General features: G+C 40.4%; 1 protein-coding gene across 1 annotated transcript; it reads right to left on the bottom strand.

The window, feature by feature from the left end:
• Positions 1-141: 141 nt before the first annotated feature.
• zer1 (zyg-11 related, cell cycle regulator) lies at positions 142-22556 on the bottom strand. The gene is made up of 16 exons (XM_071521176.1): positions 22449-22556; positions 20932-21149; positions 20651-20801; positions 17995-18449; positions 13729-13902; positions 13500-13614; positions 11720-11866; positions 11411-11584; positions 9493-9708; positions 9289-9330; positions 9040-9159; positions 8270-8385; positions 7370-7558; positions 6465-6566; positions 5270-5368; positions 142-1384 (listed from the first exon to the last, which is right to left on the bottom strand). The coding sequence occupies exons 2-16, from the start codon at positions 21096-21098 to the stop codon at positions 1297-1299; spliced, it is 2355 nt and encodes a 784-aa protein (XP_071377277.1). The 5' UTR covers positions 21099-21149; positions 22449-22556; the 3' UTR covers positions 142-1296.
• Positions 22557-23506: the final 950 nt, after the last annotated feature.

The raw sequence follows: 23506 nt of genomic DNA, 5'->3' as shown, positions 1-23506 counted from the left end.
TCAGAACAAAGGCAATTCCTGTAAAAACACAGGATTTCAGTTCAGTCTGAAAGGGATCCATGGCATTCTTGCTAACTAGGGTGAGATAGAACCACACTCCCCATGTATGCACAGTAGCAGCTACTGGGAAGCACAGAAGTTTGGCAGAAGAGCCCAAGGCTTGTAAGAACTAATGGTATGAAGAAGGCTCAGTTTGTGATCAGTTTTAATGTGTATTTTCAGGCATCTGTCAGTAAAGTCAGTGTCTCAATTTTAACATGTTTTGGGTGTTTTTGAAGTGATTTCTCTCACTGTTACGCATCAACGCCTGGAGCAGCTATCCAAGCTCAAGCTCAATACTGCTTCCAGTAACAAGATTTCCAACAGAATCAAAAGGTGCAATGCCAGATAATCGAAAAAACTGAGGCAAGGTTGAACTAAATCAAAATTATCCTTTAAAGAACCACGAGTATCTAGGGTTGCTAGACTACATTTACATAATTGGGTATTCTGTATATAGTTTCTTAGCACTGACCACGTGTCAGTCAAACCTAAACAAATTTAAATACAGAGAGAAATCATGAGTGTTTACAGTTATATTATAAAACATACACACAGTAAAAGGATGAGACAAGACATGGAATATTTACATATATAACAAAGAGGTTCATCATTGTGCCACAAGATCTGGGAAGACTTCCCTCCCGTCAGCATCATCGCGATGCTCCACTACAGCCTCCACAGATAATGGCTAATTTTCACTGTACAACTGTCCACAGCTCAGTGCCCTGCACATCCTGACCAGAAGCATAACCAATTCTGAGAGAGCATGTTGGAGTGGCTGAAACCTCTGACGATGGTGCATATAAATAGCATTTAGCCTTTGATCCAATATTACACAGTTAAATGGTAGTGAGCCAAGGAAAGCATCCGTTTTAGTTTCCTTTCATTGAGAATCGAGCATCACTCCAGATATTTTGTTCTGTCATTAACTCTTTGATACACACACCCACACACACACACACACACACACACACAGAAATACACAGTCACCCACCCCCACACACTCCCGACTGAAGAGATGCTTATGTGCAGCAAAAAGTAAGCACCCTCACAAAAACACCATGCACCACATCTTAACTCCTAAGTGTCACATATTAAGGTTCTGTCCAAATCGCCTTGAAGGAGGCCAGAGACACAGTTCTGCTCTACAAAAAAAGAAAAAATGCACACAATTGACCCTTGTGGTGATGATAGTAGAAAGGGCCTTATGTTGGTTTGCTTGATGTTTGCTGGGAAAGATTGCTTCTTGTGATGTCAACCTCTTTGTCCCTGGTTTACCTCTTGTCCGAGATTAATTTCCATGGGGTCTTCCTTGAAGTTTTCACACTGCTCCATTACTTTCCTGGGAAAACATTGGAAAAAAAACACTTCAGTCCTTAATTTACAGTTTAGATACATGGGGGGGGGTTCTACACAGCGAGCTCAGGTATTTGGAAAGTACATTCTAGCTCTGTACTCATCACTATGAGGTTATTTAAGTATGGGTGCCATAGAAATTACTTACTAAAATATGTATTTAGAATTACCAAAGAGTCAAATATGAATAAAACAAATTGGCACATTCAAATGTAAAAAACCTGATAAAAGCACACCTGTCACTGCATTACAGTTATTAATATTATAACATATAAACACAACTGTGACCACGTAAAAAGTTAATTACAAATATTAATATGCCAACCCAAAATCACCACTGTTACTTACGTGTTGCTTGGGAATCATTTTGTTTGGGTACTGTTTAAGATTTACATTGCTTAGTGGAAGAACACCATTTAAGTATTATTTTTATTTAATTATCTATTCAATAAATATTAACTTAAGTAATATCTAATAATTAAATACGATTTTTGTGAATTATTTTCTTTTCCTTATTTACACAATGCCGTCTTAAAGGATAATTCTGGTTATTTTCAACCTGGACCATATTTTCCTAGTTTTTGCCATCATGTGTTAAAAATGTCATCACTTACTTCACTGTAGAGCATGATGTAGCTTCAGATAACCAGGAGCGCTATTCTCCAATACACACATACAGGGCAACGGCTGAACCACAAAGCGATTAAAACACGTCTTTTCAACATAATAACCGGTTGAATAATAATGAGTTGTTGTTGATATATAGGTATTAAGCAGATGACTACAAGTTAGGTAGATTAATGCAAATAGTACATTACAGCATGTAGACCAAACCCTCAGTCTCAGAAGATTGGAGTTACAAATCTAAACTCTGCTAATTTATCACTACACTGGAATTCAGTTTGTAATGACTTAACAAAAAGCTGCAGACAACGCACCTTAATTGTGCTTTAACTTTAACTTCAATATATCAAGGGCTATCGTGGATTATGGATTAATTACTTGTCCCTACCCACAGTGAAAGCAGTGTGTCCAGTGGAATCCAATGGTGAGCTGGGGCAATTGTCTTCGCACTGCACTCATGTTAACTCTCTGAGTGTTGGGTAGTTTTACTCATCTCCGATAACTAAAAAGTGTCAGGTTACTGTATCGTTACAAACACATGCAAGGTTGGAGCAAATTGTAGAATTTTAGGTTTCACTTTGGTTTCCCTAAACTTCAGTCTACCAGAAACTTTAGTGTCACTAATTCCCTCCCATCTCTCAAGCAGCCAACAACAACAAGGCATTTAAATTGGCTGATTGACAGCCAACCCGGTGCATGCTGGCCAATCCCAATTGAGATTGGACGATGACAGCCAAACTTGATGGGAAAACTTTGCCCCCCAAAAAAGACGACATGCACCCGACAGACTTATAGAAGCAGCCACTAGTATCTACAAAGTGGCTTGCTTAAAAAAAAAAATTGTGCTTGGTTGATTGCTCTGCCCCATTGTACTGTATAAGGCCATTCGATCTTACATCTTTCAAAAATTACATACACTATAGATTTCAATGGAAGTGATGGTGACTCTCCTATTTGGAACAAGGAAGTTGTCTACCGTGTTTCTATAGAAGCAGCTGTTTGGTCAAACCAAATGGGCACTGGCTGCTTCACAGTCTCTCACTCACTCTCTCCCCTTTTTCCTACATCACTCTTCCAAGTTTAAGCTTCTTCTTCAGGCTGAGCCAGCTGAGGCAGAACATAACTCTTCCTCTCTCGCCTACTTCGGTTCAACACATGGGAGGTTCTGGTCGCTCTGTTCTCCACTGTGTACCAAACCGACTTGGCAGCAAGGCTGGCACTGGCTGCCAACATTTGTCTGAAGTCTTGGGTCTGCATCGCCCTTTGTTCTCAACTGAATTCTTGGTGAACTGGAGCCACCCTTTCTGACAGCTGGCTGGAGGCCAGTGATGGTCCGTTACTCTGTTTGGGGCCCTGGGTCCAGGTCTTACTGGCTATGTACACACTGCCAGAATTTGGAAGTGACAACCAAACTTGAGTGAGAATGAATTCTGTGTATGGTACACATTGGAGCAGAGAAAAGCAAAGTAACTAGACTGTTTGTGTGGGTAAAGGGAGTCACTTTGCTCCTCCGATCTCACGATGGCTGTAAATAATGTCTGTAACCATAGTTATAACCAACGTTTACTCAGGGATTTTCCTGCGTACAATTCGTCCCGCCTCGATCGACAAAACTCTGAAACTGAAAAAATAAATAAATAAATTACTCTGCTGTGGTGCTGCATCGTAATCAGCACAATAACCCTCTGAGCTCTATCTAACTCCCACAATTAACCATAGATGGTTCATGAAACGCCCTGAATGAACACTGATGTGCATGTGCAAGAAATTTCTCAGTGGCCTCAGTTCGGGCATCACCAACGAAAAAAAAACTTTGTTGAGTGACAACATGTCACAGCAGCAGTTAATGCTTTATAAAAATAAAAAATAAGAGAAAAAGAAATGGTCTGATATAAAGGTGTGATACCAATTTTCACAGTATTCTCCTTTTCCCGCCGCATGACCTTGATACTTTTAAGCGACGCGCTCTCTGTGGACGCAACATTCGACTCGCCCCAAGACCGCAGAACTGGTAGGAGCAAACACGATGTTGAGGAAACAGAGTGGATAGAGAATTTGAGAATGTCTCGCAACACTTACCTCCGTCTCTTTCAAATTAACGACGAGAATGTTGCGTAACGTAACGGGTGTCGCGCCTTACCGACCGGTTGTCCAGTCCGGTTCTGGTTCACGCTACTCGGAACTAACCGAATCCGCTCTCAAATTCGTGTGAGTTTCGAACTGTGTGTGAACTTTACAGGATTAAGTACTCCAATGAGGGGTGACGACCGTATTTAGCTGTAGTGCGTACGTTGCTCCAGGCCTGGATCTTTCTGGGTCTCACCAGCTGTAGTGCGTACGTTGCTCCAGGCCTGGATCTTTCTGGGTCTCACCATGGGACGGTCCTCGGCTATTTGCTCCCATTCAAGCATTTCATCCTGGTCTGGTGGATCTTCGGATCACGTGGGTCTTTGCAGAGTTTGCCACACACACATTCCACACTTGTTGTACATATCACATTGGCATGGGTTGTTTCTGTAGCTCCAACCAGCTGGGGTGATCATCCTAACCTCCTCCCTTACTCCCCAGGGTAGTTTTTTCTGTAGAACTTTTCATAGTTGATTGCGAAATTAAGCTATTTTTGCCTGAGGCAATTATCATGATCTAATTTTTTTTAATATATGAATTTAATTTAATGAAGGCCAAAGGAATACTTTTAATTTAAAACATATTTTAGTTTAATTGTACACCTTTGCCCAAATATGTAATTACCTTTTTATTTCATTAAATCAAATATGTTGTGTAGTTGTCTTTTTTAGCAAATGTATGACCCCACCACCAGTCACTTGAGTAATCTCCCCTTGGAATTCAGCCAGACAGCAACAAAAGTAACCTAAAATATTCACACCAATTATGTTGATTTATAAAATGTGAAGAGAAGCATTTCTTACAAAAATGTGCTTTTGGGGTTTGACTGTTGCAGTTCACATAGGCCCTATGGGTGTTTATTGGAGAGCAGCGCTTCCTGCAGCTCTACAGTGAAGTAAGTGATGAAATTTTGATCATAATCAACAGTCAAGATGGCAAAAACTAGGAACTAGGAAAATAAGGCCCAGGTTAAAAATAACCGGAAAAATCTAAAATCATAGTCTACCTTTTTTTTGGTATTTTCTACAGAGTTATTTTTGTATATGGTAAAAGCTTCTGTTGCAAATGTGTCATTAAGTGTTTGTAAAGAAGACCTACGCTAACAAAAGTTTGGTCCTACCTTGCCATGTCCTTGGTCTCCTCTTGAGAGCTATCCAGTTCCAGAACCTTCTCCAACAGGGTGATTCCTCCTTCCTTTATCAGCAAGGGACAATACTTGCTCGCTGAAGATAGAAAAGTAGAACAATGTTCCTGTATATTATTGCATATATTACGATTACAATTTAAGCATTTACAGTAACTGCAGCAGTAAAGAAAGACAGCATGTGTGAATCGCACAATCATGAGCAGCCTGGTGAAGAACAACTGCAAGAGAAAATGCAATGCTAGGAACTAGAAAAGAAGGACTTATTAGGAAGTAAATGTGAACTAAATGTAGGTAGAAGACGTGGTATGGGAAGAGATGAGAGCAATGTGCACCTTAAAGAGATGTGTATTTAATCTATGACAGAGGCTAGGGATAGAAGATTTATGCTAAACAAAATGAGTCAAATGCCCTTGCAACTATGCAAAATAATTTGAATGGATGACTGTCAAACATGATGCATGTTTCTTCCCCAAATCACACCACACACTTTATGTGACTGGTCAATTGCAGACCCCATAATGGACACCTCTGACCCATGCATATGTATCCATCTTTATATTAACATTTCTTTCTTAATTTCTTCAGATTATTTAAACAGGTGATGGCCCATGGTAAGATATGCGCGTGGATTCATTGCATTTTTAAACTAAAACAGCGCTTTCCCTGACTTTCTTCAGTATCAGTGCATAACTCATCAATTGTTGTGTGGCAAGATATTAAACATGAAGGGGATGGATCAATTTAGAAACTACATTATTACATTATTATATTCAAAACAACTTTTCTGACAAAATCAATTAAATTTATCTTTAAATTGTTTATATTTCACTTTCATTTTTCAATATTTAGCTGCTGTCACTTTAACACATTAATTAACACATTTTTTCTGGTGTCTTTATTACTACTTACTTGAATATTACAATACAGACAATGAGCAATATATGTATTTATCTTTTTTTTTTTCCATCTGCTTAGTATATGTTTGACCTCTCTGCTGGTGTATGTAATAGAAAGTACAATATGAGCAACCCATGAGTGCGTACCATCAAAAGTTAGTGACATTACCACAGATTACTGGTTTTGGTGCTGACTCAGCAGCGCCTCAGAGGATACAAGTGCCGAAAACAATAAATGTTCTGGCAAAGGCACTCCACAATGTACCGAATACTCACCGTAAACTGATACTAGGTTGAAGAGAGCCCATGTAGCCCAGTGCTGACTGACAGGGGAGATGCCCTGGGGCAACAGTCGGAGGATAGGCTCGAATGACCTGAGGAGAGAGAGACGCAATTTAAAAATTCAAAAAGACGACGCCTCAGTGACAGGTGTGCTGCACAGCTAAGGCTCCACATATGCTGCTGACCTCACCTTGACCTGGATCTGGTTTTTATTAGGAGTTAAATGTATCTCTTGCGTCAATGTTGAGAATTTTATTTTCACTGTCCCCACACTGACACTTTAGATCTACCTGAACAAGCATGCAGCAACTGATTAGGTACCGAATAATATTACAATTGGTCAAAATGTAAGTCTTTCTAAATGGGTTGGAAATGTAATTAAACTTGTTAATTTTTTAAACTTTTTGGGGGTTTTATTACACTATATTGTAATTATGTATGATTGTTAGAGACTGGGAGACACTCCATAAGCCCCTCGGGTTTCTTTGGTCTTCGTTGCACATGCTCTTTACGATGTTGGTATACATTATGGATATTTTGTTTGAATTACTCTTTTGTGCTAAATAAAAAAAAAATAAATAAAAAAAAAGTAATAAATTGCCAAGCTTATCATAAGAGGTGTTGTGTAATAACAGTATTGACCAATAATGTAATAACTATATATTATTTAGTAAGTAGTTATCAGTCAAAATATGGTACACCCCATATGAAGTAAGAATTGCTGGTTAACATTATCCAGCAGTTATTATATTAGCAGTTGAATTGATTAATTTCTACTGGTGGAAATTGTTATTTATGTTCGTTTTATGTATTGTAATACTCACATTTTCGATACCAACGTTCTATCTATTTACAATTCACAGTCAGGTGTCATGGCTGATATGGTCGTCATCACCTGTAGTTTATGTTCCGGCGAGAGCTGACGTCCCAGCTTTGGATGGCGTCCCACATCTTGTCCATCACCGTGTCTCTTCGCGGGTCCTCCATGGACCAAACCTCCGGCCCGTCGAACATGATGTGTGACAGGACCCCGCACGCGTTGTAGGAGACCTCGATCCCATCTGCCTTACTGTCGAGCAGGTTACTGCCAAAGATATGAGATAATAAAACTGTAAGTGAACCTCCTCCTTTAATACTCTTGTAAGTAGTCACTATGCAGGACCTGAGGCTGTTTTTTGTAATTCTTTAGTCTTGCTGACACTTTCTTTACACCGCACTACTGGGCCAAACGGCCAGTAGCTTTTTCTCCGCTGTGTGTTTTCTGAGACATTAGGCTTGGGCCGATATTCCATATTATCGAATATTATTATTTCCTGTGATATCGAATACCCCCCCACCCCCTCCCAAAAACGTTCCCCACCCCTCCCGGCCATGGCACCATGTGTTGCTTAGATCCCAATTATACAAGCTTTTAAACTTATAAACCTATAATCGACTAGTGGTAGGTTGTTAATAATAATGATAATTGTTAGTATTATTATAGCCTAGAAATCTGATATAATTTTATAATTTGGAAGAAATAGAATATAAATAACCCCCTCCCAAAAAAAAAAACAGTATCGCGACAGTATCGCGATATAACTTTTTGGATATCGTCCAAGCCTAATTCTAAGAATCATCATAGTTCCAAGATTTACTAGCAACTTTTAACCTTTAATTAATTTTACCATCTGTCTTAGGTCAATCAGCATGATACAGGGTTTGGATATCATCTCACTTTGAAAAATATACAAGCTCACATTGACCTTTGGAGTAAGCCTGCTTTCAAGAAGATCCCGGAAACCAATTTTCTAACCTGAACACAGAGATGAACTGTGGGGTGAGCAGTTGTGGCCTCAGAGCTTTGACCTCGGCAACATTTCCCAGAAGCCCCAGCATGTTCCGGTGGAGCTCTTGCTTGTCTGGAAACTCCTACAGAGAGAGAGACGGTCGCGGAAAAGATATGAAGTACAAGAGATGGTGCTCGTGTTATTTTCTGACACCTTGTTATTCTTAGGTTTTTGCAACAATCTGGTAGTGCTTCTCAGTGTTTAAGACTCAGAAACTGGTCCTATGACAGTCTGAAGTTTTATTACATTTACATCCACTGCCCGTCAAACACCACATTTTTCTTTATTTTTCCTATTTTCCACATTTTAGAATAACAGTAAAGACACAAAAACGATGAAATAACACAAATGGAATTATGCAGTGACCAAAAAAGTGTTAAACAAATCAAAACTATCTTATATTTTAGATTCTTTAAAGTAGCTGCCCTTTGCCTTGATGGAAAGGCAAAGGCTTTGGAAAGAAATTCATACATAGGCATCAACTTCATCAACTTCCGGAGCTTATGATTTATATGATCAGATGTAGCCCCGACTTGGCTATCCCAGACAAATTTGGCAGTGAGAGGATTCTCAGGGGATCGTAATGTTGAAAAATTACATGGGACAGCAATACAGGTGCATAATTTGTACAAGAAATGTCAAATCTGAATCTACAAGTCTGTCCGGAAATTACTGCCTTAATAGTCCAAAGATATCATATTCAATCTGGTACAAATTATTATATCTGTGTACTAACTTGTAGACACTCCAGAAAGAGGCTCATGCCCCGACAGTTGAGGAACATCTGACAGTTGTCGGGCGTCTCGTCGGTGATGTTCCACAGGGCGCTCCAGGAAAACTCCATCACCTGGTCACACTGCATGGAAACGGAGATTTCGCTGAGTCAGCAGAATAACAGATGCCTTGGGCCGTTCCATAAACAACTGTAAATCTACCACATTTTGACAGATGCAAAGATCCAGGAAGGATAAAACTCAAGACTCACCATTCTGTCCTGTAGCTTCTTCTGAATCAAATTCAGCATTGTCTGAGAGAAGAAGAAAAAGATGACAAAGGGATTTATCCAAACTTCAGACATAACAAATCAGTTCAGCTCTTGGCATAAGAAACAGAATAGGTACCAGTGTGAAAATGTGTACACGGGTAAGAATAAAAAAAAAAATCCCCTGGCCTTTGATGTTATCCCTACCTTGACGAAACCCATCTTCCCCACGGCTTCCTTGTGATGGTTGTCCACCTGGCAGACCAAGGCGTTGCAGAGGTGCACGGCGATTCGCTGGATCGACTCGTCTTGCCTGGCCGGCTCCAGGATTTTCAGCAGCAGCAGGTTGACCCGACTGTACTGGAACTCCAGCTCCTCGGGAATGCTGAAGTTGCACAGCGTCAAGCAGCAGTTCCTCTGGACCTAGCGTGGGGAAAAACAAGAGCGGGATACAGGAAGATGTATCAATTTTCCAGCCCCTCGTATCGATACATTAAAAAAAATTAAATTATTCATGTTTTAAACGGGTTTAAAATGTCCTTAAATTTCCCTCAAATCCCTTTGAATTAAATAGTTTTGACTCAGTTTGTCCGCTGAGTTATCAATATAATGTGATGTACATATTAGACTACCCAGGTGGTACACAGCAAGTTGTATTTTCAGCTCTAATTTTAAATTTTCAGTAAATTATGTAGTAGTAGGAGTATTGCAATGTATCGCAATATGTATCGTATCACAATGTATCGTGATACAATCGTATCGTGACCCATGTATCGTGATACGTATCGTATCGTGACCCATGTATCGTGATACGTATCGTGAGGTCCTTGCCAATACCCAGCCTTAAAAGCATAACAGAGAACTAACATATGCCATGGGTTAAACAAGGGAAAATGTGATGCATTTTGAATACTTTGTGCCTGGTGTATAGCTGTATCCTATCCTATCATTTCCAAATGTGTTTTTATTCTGTTGTCCACACAGGTGTGGGAGTCACTGCTTTAGTCAACTTTAGTCTCAGTCAGTTGTAGGGTTTCAAATGCTAGTCTTTTTCAAACGTTAGTCTTTCTGCAGTCCTGCTGCATTTCAACCAGTCGGGTCTATTGGGACACTCTGCGAGCCAAAGGCACTGAAGCACTCCCAAAGATAGTCTGGGTTCTGTTTTTCCACCTTGCTTACTTGGACATCTTAAGGGGAACGTCAAGCCCTGTGTATTGAAGGAACGGAAATTTACATCAGGATACAATGAGCTGCTGGGTGAAGCTTTCCCTGTAATTTCTTCTCTACATTCAACTTGCCTCTTGCCTTCTAAAATGTTGCACTAATTGTGAATAAAGATGACTATTTTTGATATCTCTGATTGGTTGTTTCCCTTATGGAGTCCAGGACCTGCATTTGGAGAAACTGCTAAGAGGCAACAGGTGTTACAATTGCATTGTTCATTCAATAGGCCTGTACTTCATTTTATTTGATTTCAATTGCTATAATTTGAGGTTGCCTATATTGAATATGATATCAGGCTAATTTTTTGTTTATACAGTACTGTGCAAAACTCTTAGGCACCCAAGAGTTTTTATATGAATTTTGTCTTAGATGTTTATTCATTTTTTTCTGCATTAGTGTGTCAATAGACTGCTCTTTATTGTAAATTTTTTGATATTTAGAAACTTTTCATTTAATTATTTTTGAAAGCATCTTCACTTTATTTTTTTTCTTTTACATGTGCCTAAGACTTTTGCACAGTACTGTATATATATTTTGGCATCATCAAAAATTATTTCCAAATCGCAAGAGGCTAAAATTTGAGCGGTGGGTGTAGCAGTAATGTAGTGGTAGTAGTGTAACTGATTATCTGCTGTTTATGTTATGTTATATGTTTATGTTAAGACTTGTCATTTTGATATACCGTGAGCCTTTACAATTTAACTGCTAGTGTTGACCTTTGAATAGTAAATGCAGGAAATCAAGTTTTTCATTGGTTGCTGGTTGTGTATGTCAGTCCATCAAGTATTCCTCCTTGTTTCATCCCTTTAAATGGCCTTGCTGGTAAAAAATTTATTGAACAAGTCGATTTTTTTTCTGTCCTTTCTCTAAGATGGGGATGAGGCCGTGGATTAAGACTTACAGTGACCTCCTGGTACTGCTCCATTCCGTTCAGCACCACCTGGATGACTTCCCTGCGCAGCCGCACGCTCTGGTCGCTGCGGTACTCGGTGTTGGTCAGGTAGAAAAGGGCGGCGCTGCCCGTCACCTGGATGCTCTTGTCGTATTTGTGGCACTTCAGAGCCGCTATCACAAGCTGAGAGAAGGACAGAAGGGTTATAGGACGGATATGAGGAGTAGAATGAATAAGAACTACAGCCCAAATATTTATTAAAAAGTCGTAGGTACCCATCTCTCCAAAGAGCAGCGGAACTTTGTAAAGCATCCTTACCTGCAGAGCTCGGAGCAGCTGGCTGCAGTGTTGTATCCTGGCGATGTCGAACAGCTGGTTGATGGCTCTGTGGGCGAGCTCGGGGCGAAACTCGGTGTAAGCCTCAATCGCGTTCAGGACCTGGTCTTCGTTCTTGGAGCCGGTCACCTGGGAAAAAAACCCGCAACACATAAATATAACTCACAGTACGTCTCGAAGGGCTTAACATACCATCATATACTATACTACAGTGATTCTCAACCATTTTCATATCAAGGACGCCTAATTTAGTCCACATTAGAGCTACAGACCCCCGATGAGATTTTGTCTCCCGGACCCAAAACTGAGGATGTTTGTATTGTTAGATTTGATTTTGTCCAGGATTCCATGACTATCTGTATTGTAGGTAGAGAGATAACAGAGAAACTATGATCAAAACAGTCATTCTGTATACATGCTCTAATTGTGTTAACTTAAATGAAATAATGGTGAAGTTTAACAATTCATCAATTTACTGGGGACCCCCTGGAACTCCCTCAAGGACCCCTGGTGGTCCCCGGACCCCACGTTGAGAACCACTGCTATACTACATCATATATACACATCATACACATCCTATACTAGGTCATATACATACTTCATATACACTGTTCACTACACCATATACATACTATACATCGTATACTACATTATGTACTACAGCATATACATCATACCATACTACACACAAACACACCTATGGGCAATTTAGAGCCTTCAATTCACCTGACCTGCATGTCTTGACCTGCATGTATGCATACATGATTGGTTTTTTAATCATTCCATTTTAATTATGAAATGCACTTTTTTTTTAATTGCCATAGTACCCTTCGGTAACTGGGGATAAACAAAAACCAAGACAAAGATAAACCGATACACTGCTGCATGGTATTTCATCAAACAGTGCGAAACTAAAAAACAAGACAAATGTGTTTACTTTCATCTTCAAGGAAGTGGCAAATCACACTACTAGCTATGTATTTCATGTGCATCATCACATAGCAAAACCATCTATAACAGTTACATTATCATTGTTATTCATCTTTTCATCCATCAAATCAATACAAAAACAAGACTGACAAAGGTATGTCACAACACCTCGACTCCACACTCAACACAATTCCACAAAATCCAAAGCATACAACTGCCATTAACATTCAATGGGACATTCCCAAGTAAGATCGGCAGGACCAAGCACCGATAGCTCTATCCTGCCTGGTATCCTGATTTTTCTTGTAGTGTCGAGCATCAACGCGTTCCGTGCCAAACAATGTATGATATGAAATCCAGCCAGCATTCCATTCAGATAATCCAAATTGAAATAATCCAGCAAAATCACAGTCCAAATTCCTCTGAATGGTTCTTACTTTTTGAAGTGACAATTGTCAACAAAACAAAACATTTGTAAATAAGACACAGCAAAGCCACTGCACTACAGAGGCCTACCAAGGACAAACTTCCAAAGCACCATGCATAAATGCTAACAGCTAAGCTAACCGTACCAGCGGAGAAGTGTCACCAGTTACCAGTCTAACTTTCTCCTGCTGAAGGTTACATGTCCCACAATGACAAGTGAAGAAGCAGGTAGCAAGTTTACTAGTTGAACAAGTTTAACTAGTTTAACTCTTGAATTCTTAACCCTCAGATGATTGACTATGTAAAGTAAACTGTATAATGAGCAGTGTTTATGATACCGTCTTGACCGTCACAAATCAATAAAATACTGAATCTTGAATTTTCACACTTGCTGATGAACCATTACCTTATATGCCGGGATGTGTGTCACATTACAAAGGGTGGTGTCATATAAACCCAGGAACTGTAGGGGCCTCTTCAGCTCCTGGAAAGGATAGATGCTGCTCTTGCAAGGCTCAATGCTGAAAGTGAAAAACATGTGGCTTGTTAAAGAATCCATCCACATGAAACTTCCAAAGATTCTGAATTATAGTCTTTTTCCGTATCCAGTGTACGATCTCAGGTTGGTTGCTCACCTGGGACGCCCCATGGCATCTTCAAAGTGTGGCACTGTGCAGTTGTCCAGCATAATGTGACCTGAGATGTCCAGTGACACCAGATTGACCAGACGCTGTACGATGGCCGTGAGGATCTTCCTGGTCATCTTAAACTTAGAGGTGCGCCTGCTCTCCCGGGAGATATCAAGATGCCTGGAGAATGCATTGGATTATGTTATTGACAGTGTGAAACAGCCCCTAGCAATGTCATTCTTTTCAAATAATTTGGTGGCACATAATGGGAACTTAATAAATATTTGGATAGTAACATAATGGTCTAAGGATTCAGTGGTGTCGGTTGTAAATGCTGATCTTGAAACTACAGTGGGAGGAAGATGAAGCTAGGGTTTTGCCTGCATAGGAATTTTTTTTGACCAACACCAAATACCAAAACTCTGGGGCTGAGTGGAAAAAATATCACTTTTTCTCCCACATGATAACAGCAGCCTGAAGTGGCTGACCAGCAAAAGGAGGCGACACCAGTGAAACTGCCTTTGTTAAGAAGCTAAATATTCATAAATGTTCAACAAATAATCATCCAAAACTTCAGGGCTCATTTGGCTACTGTAAAGCATCTATCTGACGAACATATTCACATACGATGTTACAAACATTTTGATTTCATGTTGAAAAAGTATTGCATTTAAGGTTTACATTTCATACTCTTGTAAGCTGCTGCATGAGCTTTTGGATGCCATTAATAAGTATTGTGGAATTTTACTAATCTCCTGAATAAACTGCTCCAGCTATTTTTTCCAAAAAGAACGTAGGAATGCCTCTGATTGGCTAAATGGATTGTGATAACTCTGTCGGTCCAGAAACACTTTCTGTCCGTCAAAATGGATTGAAATCTGACTGAGACGGACGCATCATCAGTTCTGTCTGGACAACGGACAGCTCTCATTGAAAATGAACTGAAGTGAACATACACACAATGGATCAGTGTGGCCACCCCCTAAGATTGTCAAGTGACAAACACAAACACAAGGTAAATTAAAACAGAAGCGTATCCAAACCAATCTCATAACTTCCTCCCCCAAGGTTTGGGATCTTGGGAACTCACTCAGAATTTCAGTTTGGCTACAGCCCTGCTTAGGATCACGTGACATTTGCTGCAACAAGGCCAATGTGATCACCAAAGGTGCATGTTGAACTGTTCCATAAAATGCGACTGAACCTGCTGAGACATTGTTGTCACTTCTGCTCTGTTTTGTTTAGGTTCTGGGACAGATTTTACCTACCCACCTTAGAGAAAGTTGTGGAGTACAACCTATCTATTGATCACTGACACCAAAATTCTGACTGTGTGCATGCAACCCAGGGAAAACCATGGATGATGTTTTATCTTTTAGACCCTTGTATACTTGAATAAATCCCACCATGTATATTTATACCGCCTCTACATACTTTCAAGCCAAACGTAGTCACACCTAACTCCTACTAAGATTCACTGAAATGCAAGAGGACTGGAAAGAGAACAATCACATAATATGAAAACTGGTGCCGTAACGAGAAGACTAATAAACTGCAAGTGTCCTAGAATGAAGGAATTCATGTTCAAGTGTCAGGTGGTTAAGGATTTTTTTGTAGTTATAGATGTTTCTCTGGCCTTATTTCAAAGAACTGCCACAACACTAGAGTCTGTTTCAAGGTTATAAACTCCTTCTACTCTTAGCACTGATGCCTCCCCAGAAAACTGTGAAGAATTTTTACCACTATGTGGCCTATGGAGCCACGTGTGTATCACTGCTGCCCTAGGATCAAATACTGCAAGAACTTACTCTCAACTTACTTACTTCCCTGCTCTGGTCTCCCTCTCTGCTTACACTGTCTGAGTAAATAAGAAATGCTAGAGGCGAGTGGACTGTCCACTCTTCTTCTTCTTCTTCATCAAAAAGGGTTCTTCAGTTTACAGAAGTCCTACACCCGTCCCCTAGATGTTGTCCCTACTGAGGTTCTTAAAGAGAATTTCATTCAGTCAATGATTCACCTATTATCTACCTCTCTTAATACCTGGCCTCTGGCATTTTCCCTTCCAGTTCTAAACAAGAGAAGAAGCCTAGTCTGGACCCCTTTGTGCCACTTAACTGCCCCCAACTGCCATTTAAAATAAGATATTTTATTATTTTTAGTCAAAATAATATGTTTTAGAAATTCCAAACTGCATTTAGAGCACTTCACAGCACTTCAGAGCTTGTTTTAGCATAGCTCTTCAATAGTTCAGCTCCTACCTTTCCAACAGAATGCCTTCATTCACCATAGGCAACTCATCCCCATTCTCAACAGACATTGCAAATGGGGTCCCGCAGGGATCAATTTTAGGCCCCATCTTATTCTTCATTTACATGCCTCCACTTGAACATGTCATCCACAACATATTATATCACTCTTCTGCCAATACATACAGTTATACCTGCCTATACAACCTAGTGGTACCTGAGACTTTCAAGCATATTACACTTCTGGTCATACCCCAATCAGTGATGAGGTGTGGACGTTTCAACCCATAGAGAGCAGTGCAAATATGTTCTGCCTTATGTGATCTAGTGTTGATTTGCTCTTTAAGTGCTGGCAGCCACGGAATTTCCAACTTTTTGAAACCAAATCAGAAATAGTCATTGCCCACCTCAACCATGGTCTAGGTAAAGGAAGAAGCAAGAGATTTAGGTGTAATACTGGATGCTAATTCAGGAGTTTTCCTGGTTTCAAATGGCTTGTTGGAGGAGGACGCCAAATTATAATTTGCATATTAATGGAGACACTGCTTCTATTAACATAAGACGGCAGTAGTTTGAAGGAACTGGTATTTGTGTTAACTTTTTTGATTTGAGCACACATGCAGCTTTGCCCAGAAATCTTCCAGAAATGTATCATGTTGGGGTCATGTGTAAGCCGGAGTTGATATTCCGCAAAAGTTGCTCTGGCAATTTCCCTCCTCAAGACCTAGTGAAATTGCCGGAATTCTTCCTTTGCAACACTAGGGTGAAAAAAAGCCATAAGATTCCCAGGTCAAGCAAGCAAAAAGTTACGTCAGTCTTTTACGCTTTCACGTAAAGCGATCGAATCAATCGCAAGAGACTCTGGGGTGGTGTATTCCATTCTGCGACTTTTGGTTTTCAAAAATGTCACAGACTCCGACGCAACTTCTGGCCTTGCCTCACCTATCGGGGACCGTCATGTCTCTTGTGAAGGCATTCTACGCAAAACCTTTACGGATAGTTAATAGTGTGAACACGGGAAACCACTAGCGATGCCGGAAAAGTCAACACGGAAATCTTGCGGGTTCTATGTGTGAAAGGGGCTTTAGGGTTCAGGTTACTTGGCCCAAAACTATAAACTATAACAATCATTCTTTTTGTGTATATACTTTAATTATGCTATATTACATTCTAACATTAGCTGTATGTACAGCAGGATTTTGCGAACCATAACTATCCCTATTTATATAAAGAGGAGAATCTGCATAAGCCGTATTCTCATTTTGTGTTTCCAGATTCCGTCCAAAATTCTGCTCTAATATGCCGATGGTGACAGTGAAATGTTCATGAAAAATAAAATAATTAGGACAAAACTTTTTAGGCAATTGGCTTCTGTTGACTTTTGTCTGTATTTCCGATTGGCCTCACAATTAAGTCTATTGACACTCTATGATTGAACGTTGTCTAACTAGACCCTCTGTTTGGGCTGAGCCTATCACCTGCTCCACTTCGCAACGAGGTAGGCTGCCAAATCGCTGATGGCGCAATTTGCAAAGGAGTCTCAATGGAGTGTGGCAGACAGAATGATGAAGAACAAAACAACATTCATGATTAAACTGGATTAAATTCATGTGGTAATATTCAGCTGGTGTTAATATTTACCTACAAAAATGAGGAAACTAGGAATAAAATGAAAAGGAAACAGCTGTAATGGAGGTACATTCCCAAGACATGGAAAGCCTTCGAATACCACAGTATGGTAGTTATGCAGTTATTGTTGCAGAACTAGCCATTATAGGAAACACCCAGGTAATATCTTTTTCATGTTGTACGCTTATGTTGTCTAAACATGAGCCCCCCTGAGTGTGCAAAATGCTTCGTTACAGAATAGGGACCCAACAGACCCAAACAAGTCAAGGCAATGAGAGCGGGAACCCTCGACTGGCAATACAGACGAGGATGGTGGTACCAAGAAATGAATTAAGAGCATACTGACCATAATTAAGAGGCGGAAGCACAAGAATGAACATCTCCTTTCCGACCTTACCTGAGGTTCCCCAGCTCCACCACAGTATTGACCAGCTCCTCTGACAGGTCCACATTGTAGAGAACAAGAGAGGCCAGTCTGTCTTTCCACTGGGTCAGAAAAGATGTTCTTAGCAATTGCACGCCGGACAGATCTAGCGAGGTGAGGGACTGCAGGGGTTTGAGCAGGGTCTCGGCATCCATCTCGTCAGGCAGCCCGCCCAGGTTGAGCAACCGGAGGCGGTTGAACCCCTGGAAGTTGAAGTCTCTCTCTAGCGCTTGCCTAGAGACGGGGCTCTCCTCCTCGTCTTCCTCGTTGTCTTCGTTGCAGGCGAGCGGGGCGCCGCCGATCCTGTAGAAGATCTGTTTGCTGCCGAAGAGGCAAAGAGAGACCAAGGTCTCGCGGAAGCAGGTCAGTGTTTTCAGGCTGCGCGCCGTCAGATTGTTGCAGTAGGTGAGGTGGAGCTCAATCAGGTCCTGGTAGAATGGACAAAGTGAATAGTTACTGCGCAGCCCTGAGCATATCATTTTGAGATTTTGACCCCAATGTCACACTTTGGCCTTCACTTAAAAAATGATCCAAGGATGGATGACTGGATTATCCTTCAACAGCTGGTGCATACAGCTTTGACATAAACGAGATTGATGTATTAACCTACCATTACAATGTCAATCATTTTCACAAATAATTATTCTCAGCAGCAGCCTGATTACAAACATTTGTGCACACAGGACATATTACTGTTGCTGCTCCACATGCAACTTATGGCTGTCAACACAGCCTAAAAAAACACTAAGTGAGACGTAATAAGAGGAATATGATCTTAGAGACTGCATTACATTATCCTGAACAGAAGAGTATACACCGGAAATTAAGTTACCTGTTCCAATAGGACTAGCACAAAGGCTTTCCTCTTTAAAAATTGTAAAATAAATAAATAACAAGCAAAACTAACCACTTGCTTAGTGCTGGTACCATAAAATTCAGTGTCTGTCCTTGTATATTTGTGTAATATTATTGGCCACTTTATTGGCCCAAATAAGTCATTATTTATTGAGAGCAATCTATTACTGCAATTTTCAGAGCTCGGATCTAACAGACTAAATGCACGCCAGTGCATGTGACGGTCCTGCCTGCTGACAGTGCACAGTAAGACAGGCACTGCATGAATGAGGCAGAGCGCGAGTGATGCTCTGATTTGCTAGTGTGGGCATTTTGAAGTGAAACACTATTTTCATCATTGCCACCTCATTCAACAATACATTTGAAACTTGCTTATGCACAATCACACATCTTTAAAATTTTTGTTTCTGAGGAATAGAGCTGCAACGATGAATCGATTAGTTGTCAACTATTAAATTAATCGCCAACTATTTTGATAATTGATTAATCGGTCTGAGTAATTTTTTAAGAAAAATAAAGTCAAACTTCTCTGATTCCAGCTTCTTAAATGTGAATATTTTCTGGTTTCTTTACTCCTCTATGACAGTAAACTGAATATCTTTGGGTTGTGGACAAAACAAGACATTTGAGGACGTCATCTTGGGCTTTGGGAAACACTGATCCACATTTTTCACCATTTTCTGACATTTTATAGACCAAACAACTAATTGATTAATCGAGAAAATAATCGACAGATTAATCGACAATGAAAATAATCGTTAGTTGCAGCCCTACTGAGGAAGTTCCTCTTGTCTACACAAATTAAAAATGTGCACAATTTCCACAACTATCACATAGCTGTGTTCCCAAGCTCACCATCAGTTAATTCTCTCCATGATATGATTCATTTTATCATGGTGATGTAAGGTTATTTCTATCAGCATCTGCTTGTATTTTACATGTCTGTCTGCCATAGCAGCATCCAGATTATATTCTGTGATCGTGTGTGTGAGGAGTGGTGGAGACAATCTGTCTTTGAGAGGAAGCTTTGAAGAGATTTTATTATCAGATATTAATATTTTAATATTACTGTTAGAGTGAGATAAATGTGACAAATTATAAACTTTATTCATACTTTAATAGCCAGAAATCGGTGGGTTGCACCTATCTCTAAAATATGATGTCACATACTTTCAGTCCATTCATCAATTAATTTCAGGAAGAAAAAGGAACCCATTGACAATGAATGTACACATTTTAAGTTGGACGGGACTGACACTAACTAATGCTAGTAACTAATTTCCGTAAGTGCCAATAGCTGGTAACAAAACACCAAAACACCAAATCCCCCCCCCCCCCCCAGCTCCAAGGTGTTGACGATTCCTTTGCAAGGGAAAATCCTGCATTACTATGGTGTCAGGTGTCAGGTATCCAACCACTACTTTAACCAGTGTTTCTAAAAAATTTTAATAATTGCTAAATAAATGTTTGTGCTTTTATTTTGTTAAGGAAGAGATTTAAGACAGAAGGAACATAAAGGCTTGTTTTGTGAATCTCAATACAAAATACCATATTTAACATATTAATGTTGGGGAACACCTTTAACAACTGACATTTCTTCCCAGGTCCGGATATCAAAAGTTGTAATTTGGGACAATTACTTCTTGAAAAAAGCATAGAATGAAACGCTATCACCCAGATCTACTTTCCTTGTTTGTGGATGTGTTAGAAGCAAAAAGGAGTCGTTGCCTGACTGTGCAGGTAGCCTATGATTTAACGACATGCGGCGTCTCACCTGTTTTCTGATGGCTTCCAGATCCCTGTCGCGCACAAAGTCCTCTCTCAGCTGCACCCGGGTCAGCCTGGTGCTCCGGGGGTCTGAGAATAGCTGGAAGAAGCTCTCTTGTGGTTCAAAGTTACTGTCTGTGTGGACCAGCTCCATATATCTGTTCATCGTAAAGGGGATAAAAATCAGCCGGAATTCCTAAAGTACAGGCAATTGGACAAGGAGCGAGGATTAAGGATTAAACATTAGGTGAACATAAAAAAGGGAACGGGACGACTTCTATCACGTACGTATTGACCAACTTGTCGCAGATCTCGCTGGGGAGGAAGATGTCGGAGCGCAGGCAGAGCTTGTTCCTGTATCCCTGGTAGCACATGGTCTTCCTGAGGTTCCTCAGACAGAAGGCTGTGGCCAGAGTCATGAGGCTGTCAGGGTTGTCTCCTGCTTTGGCTGCCATGTTAGCCTCTCCGTCTCTGGCTCAGATCAAACACAGGGCAGTGCAGGTGACCTTAGGGGAGGGGGGAGGGGGGGGGGGGCACGCATTGACAAACTCACACAGGTTAGGCAGGCAGGGAGCAGCGGCTTCACACAAGGGTCAAGACCCCACTGAAGCCGCTAGGTCTCACTTCTTTTCACAAGAAGCTGCTTCTAGTGGAATCAACAGCATACTCATCTACTTGGAATTGACGATTTCAAGAACATATCTTTGAGAACTGTGAATAATAGAGTGGACAAGACACAATGATTGTTTTAATGAATACTTCCATAAGTTTGTGGTCCACTTTTCAGCTCTCTGTTACATTCAGTTCATTGTTGTTGTTTGTGAATGTTTTAGGTTAATGAGTAATGTTTTTATGTGAAACGTTTTGCATCAGGTGAGCTCACCTGAAAGAGTTGTAAATGTCAATGTGACATGCTCTGATTAAATAAAAAGAAATAAAATGTAACTGAATGCACAGAAGGCTAAGTGCAGAATTTTTGAATTCGGAATGAAAGAAATGAAAAGCACTTCATAAATAAGGTGAAATAAGATTACAGACACTGTGAGAAATGACAATTAACTTATGTATCTACAAACCCTTACTATGCCACCTTTACCAAATAAACCGATCAACATGCTATTGTCAAAACGGTCTACAGCGTTGTAAACAGACCCTGAATTTACAGTTTGGTGATCAACACTTTGCAAACATCGCAGAATGAGCTTTGCATACTTAGCTAAGTTAGCTGTCATGCCTATGGATGGCTACTGTTAGCAACTAACGTTAGCTACTTTACAACGTGTTTCAGACTTCATAACACAGCGCTTTCAAAGTATTGTAGCAAATATATCTGTTAATTATACTGAATCAGACCTGCAGAAAAGCTGAAGTTAGCAACGTAGCTAGCTCTGTCTTTAGGTTGGTATTACTAGTTTGGTAGCTAGCCACAAAGAGCAGTCAATTCTGAGGGAGACAGCACTGTTATTAACTTAGCAAGCTAGCTAGCTAACGTTAGACTGTAGAATAAATTACTTTAACAACACTGTCGCTGGCTAGCTGCTTGTAAACCGACAGTTGCCGTTAGCCTACTCACTCGCAACAACCTAGAATAATGAAGACCACCACTTGTTCTTCTAAGTTAAGCCTTAACTTGCCGATACAGTTCCATCCGTGCTTATCATCGTATAAATTAGCTTGCAGCTAACGATGACTTTCCCTGCTATTAGGTTAGCTAGTGGGGCTAGCTAGCAGCTCTGTGTGGAAATGTAGACTGAACAGAGTGGTCAGCGGTGTAGGAGTGCAGAGCTCATCAGTCAGTGCTGTACCTTAGCTTTCGCCAAGGCTAGGTGTCTTGATGAGGGCGATTAATTGAATTTTTATCACCAGTCTTCACTCATCTGATTTTCGTTTTCGCCCGATGTCAACAAACAGACTCCTCCTCCTTCTCCTACTTCTCCTAACGTTACTTCTCCTACTCCTCCTCCTCTGCTCCAGTCCCTTCCTCCCCATATATTTATATTATACTTCATATTGTTGTAATCATATTCATAAGTGCTATTGGTAAAATAATAACATATATATAACAATAATAATAATAATTGTTGTTATTGTTGTTGTTGTTACTAGTTAGTGTACAGAAATTTTTCAAACTTATCCTCAGATCAAATTAATTCCTCTGGCTTAACCAACCCTACACTTTTACTATCTTTCTATACTCACTGCCTATGCAAATAGTCTGCTGTACTGTGGCACAACCAGTAGCCTGTTACACTGTATTCCAACTCTATGGCTCTTTACTTGAGTCTAGGATGACAGAAATTCCCCTCTCAGTGTCATCTGAAGACCAGAATCACTTTATTTGCCAAATACAATGAAAGTACAAAAACTCATCTTGGTCACTTTGGTGCAGGGACATATCAGCAACTCAGAGGACCTCCCATTCAGTGCATTGGGACACAGCCAGACAGCAGGCCATACATACCTCACATATATGTATTCATCACTATGTGCATGCAGGCAGCGTGGCATGCAGTGTGGCTGCAGGGGGGGGGAAGGTGAGTATCTAGCAGGCATCTGTTTATCTCTGCTCTGCACCGACATAATTAGCCTGCATGAGTGCCAAGTGGAAGAGAGGCAAAGACATTAATTAGACACACAGTGATGGATGGATTCAGGCAGGAGGAATATAGGAGCATTTACATCTTCAATCAAACCGAGAAAGCATCAGAGACAGGAATGTTGTGTTGAGGTTAAGGAAGCTTCATCGGCATTATTCCACTCTAATCCACTAATCATTTTGTTACTTTTCCATTTTTCCTGGGTTGGGGTTAGGTTAGGGTCTCTGTACCAGTTTTGTCATTTGATGTCTGATGTCTGTCTCTGT

The sequence above is a fragment of the Centroberyx affinis genome, unplaced genomic scaffold (genome assembly GCF_046629955.1).
Source record: "Centroberyx affinis isolate AG114_WGS23_722 - 3 ecotype Tasmania unplaced genomic scaffold, CSIRO-AGI_Caff_v1 ptg000866l_1, whole genome shotgun sequence".
Taxonomy (NCBI): Eukaryota; Metazoa; Chordata; class Actinopteri; order Beryciformes; family Berycidae; genus Centroberyx; species Centroberyx affinis.
The sequence above is the reverse complement of the archived record's forward strand: the minus strand, read 5'-3'. Positions and strand labels throughout refer to the sequence as shown.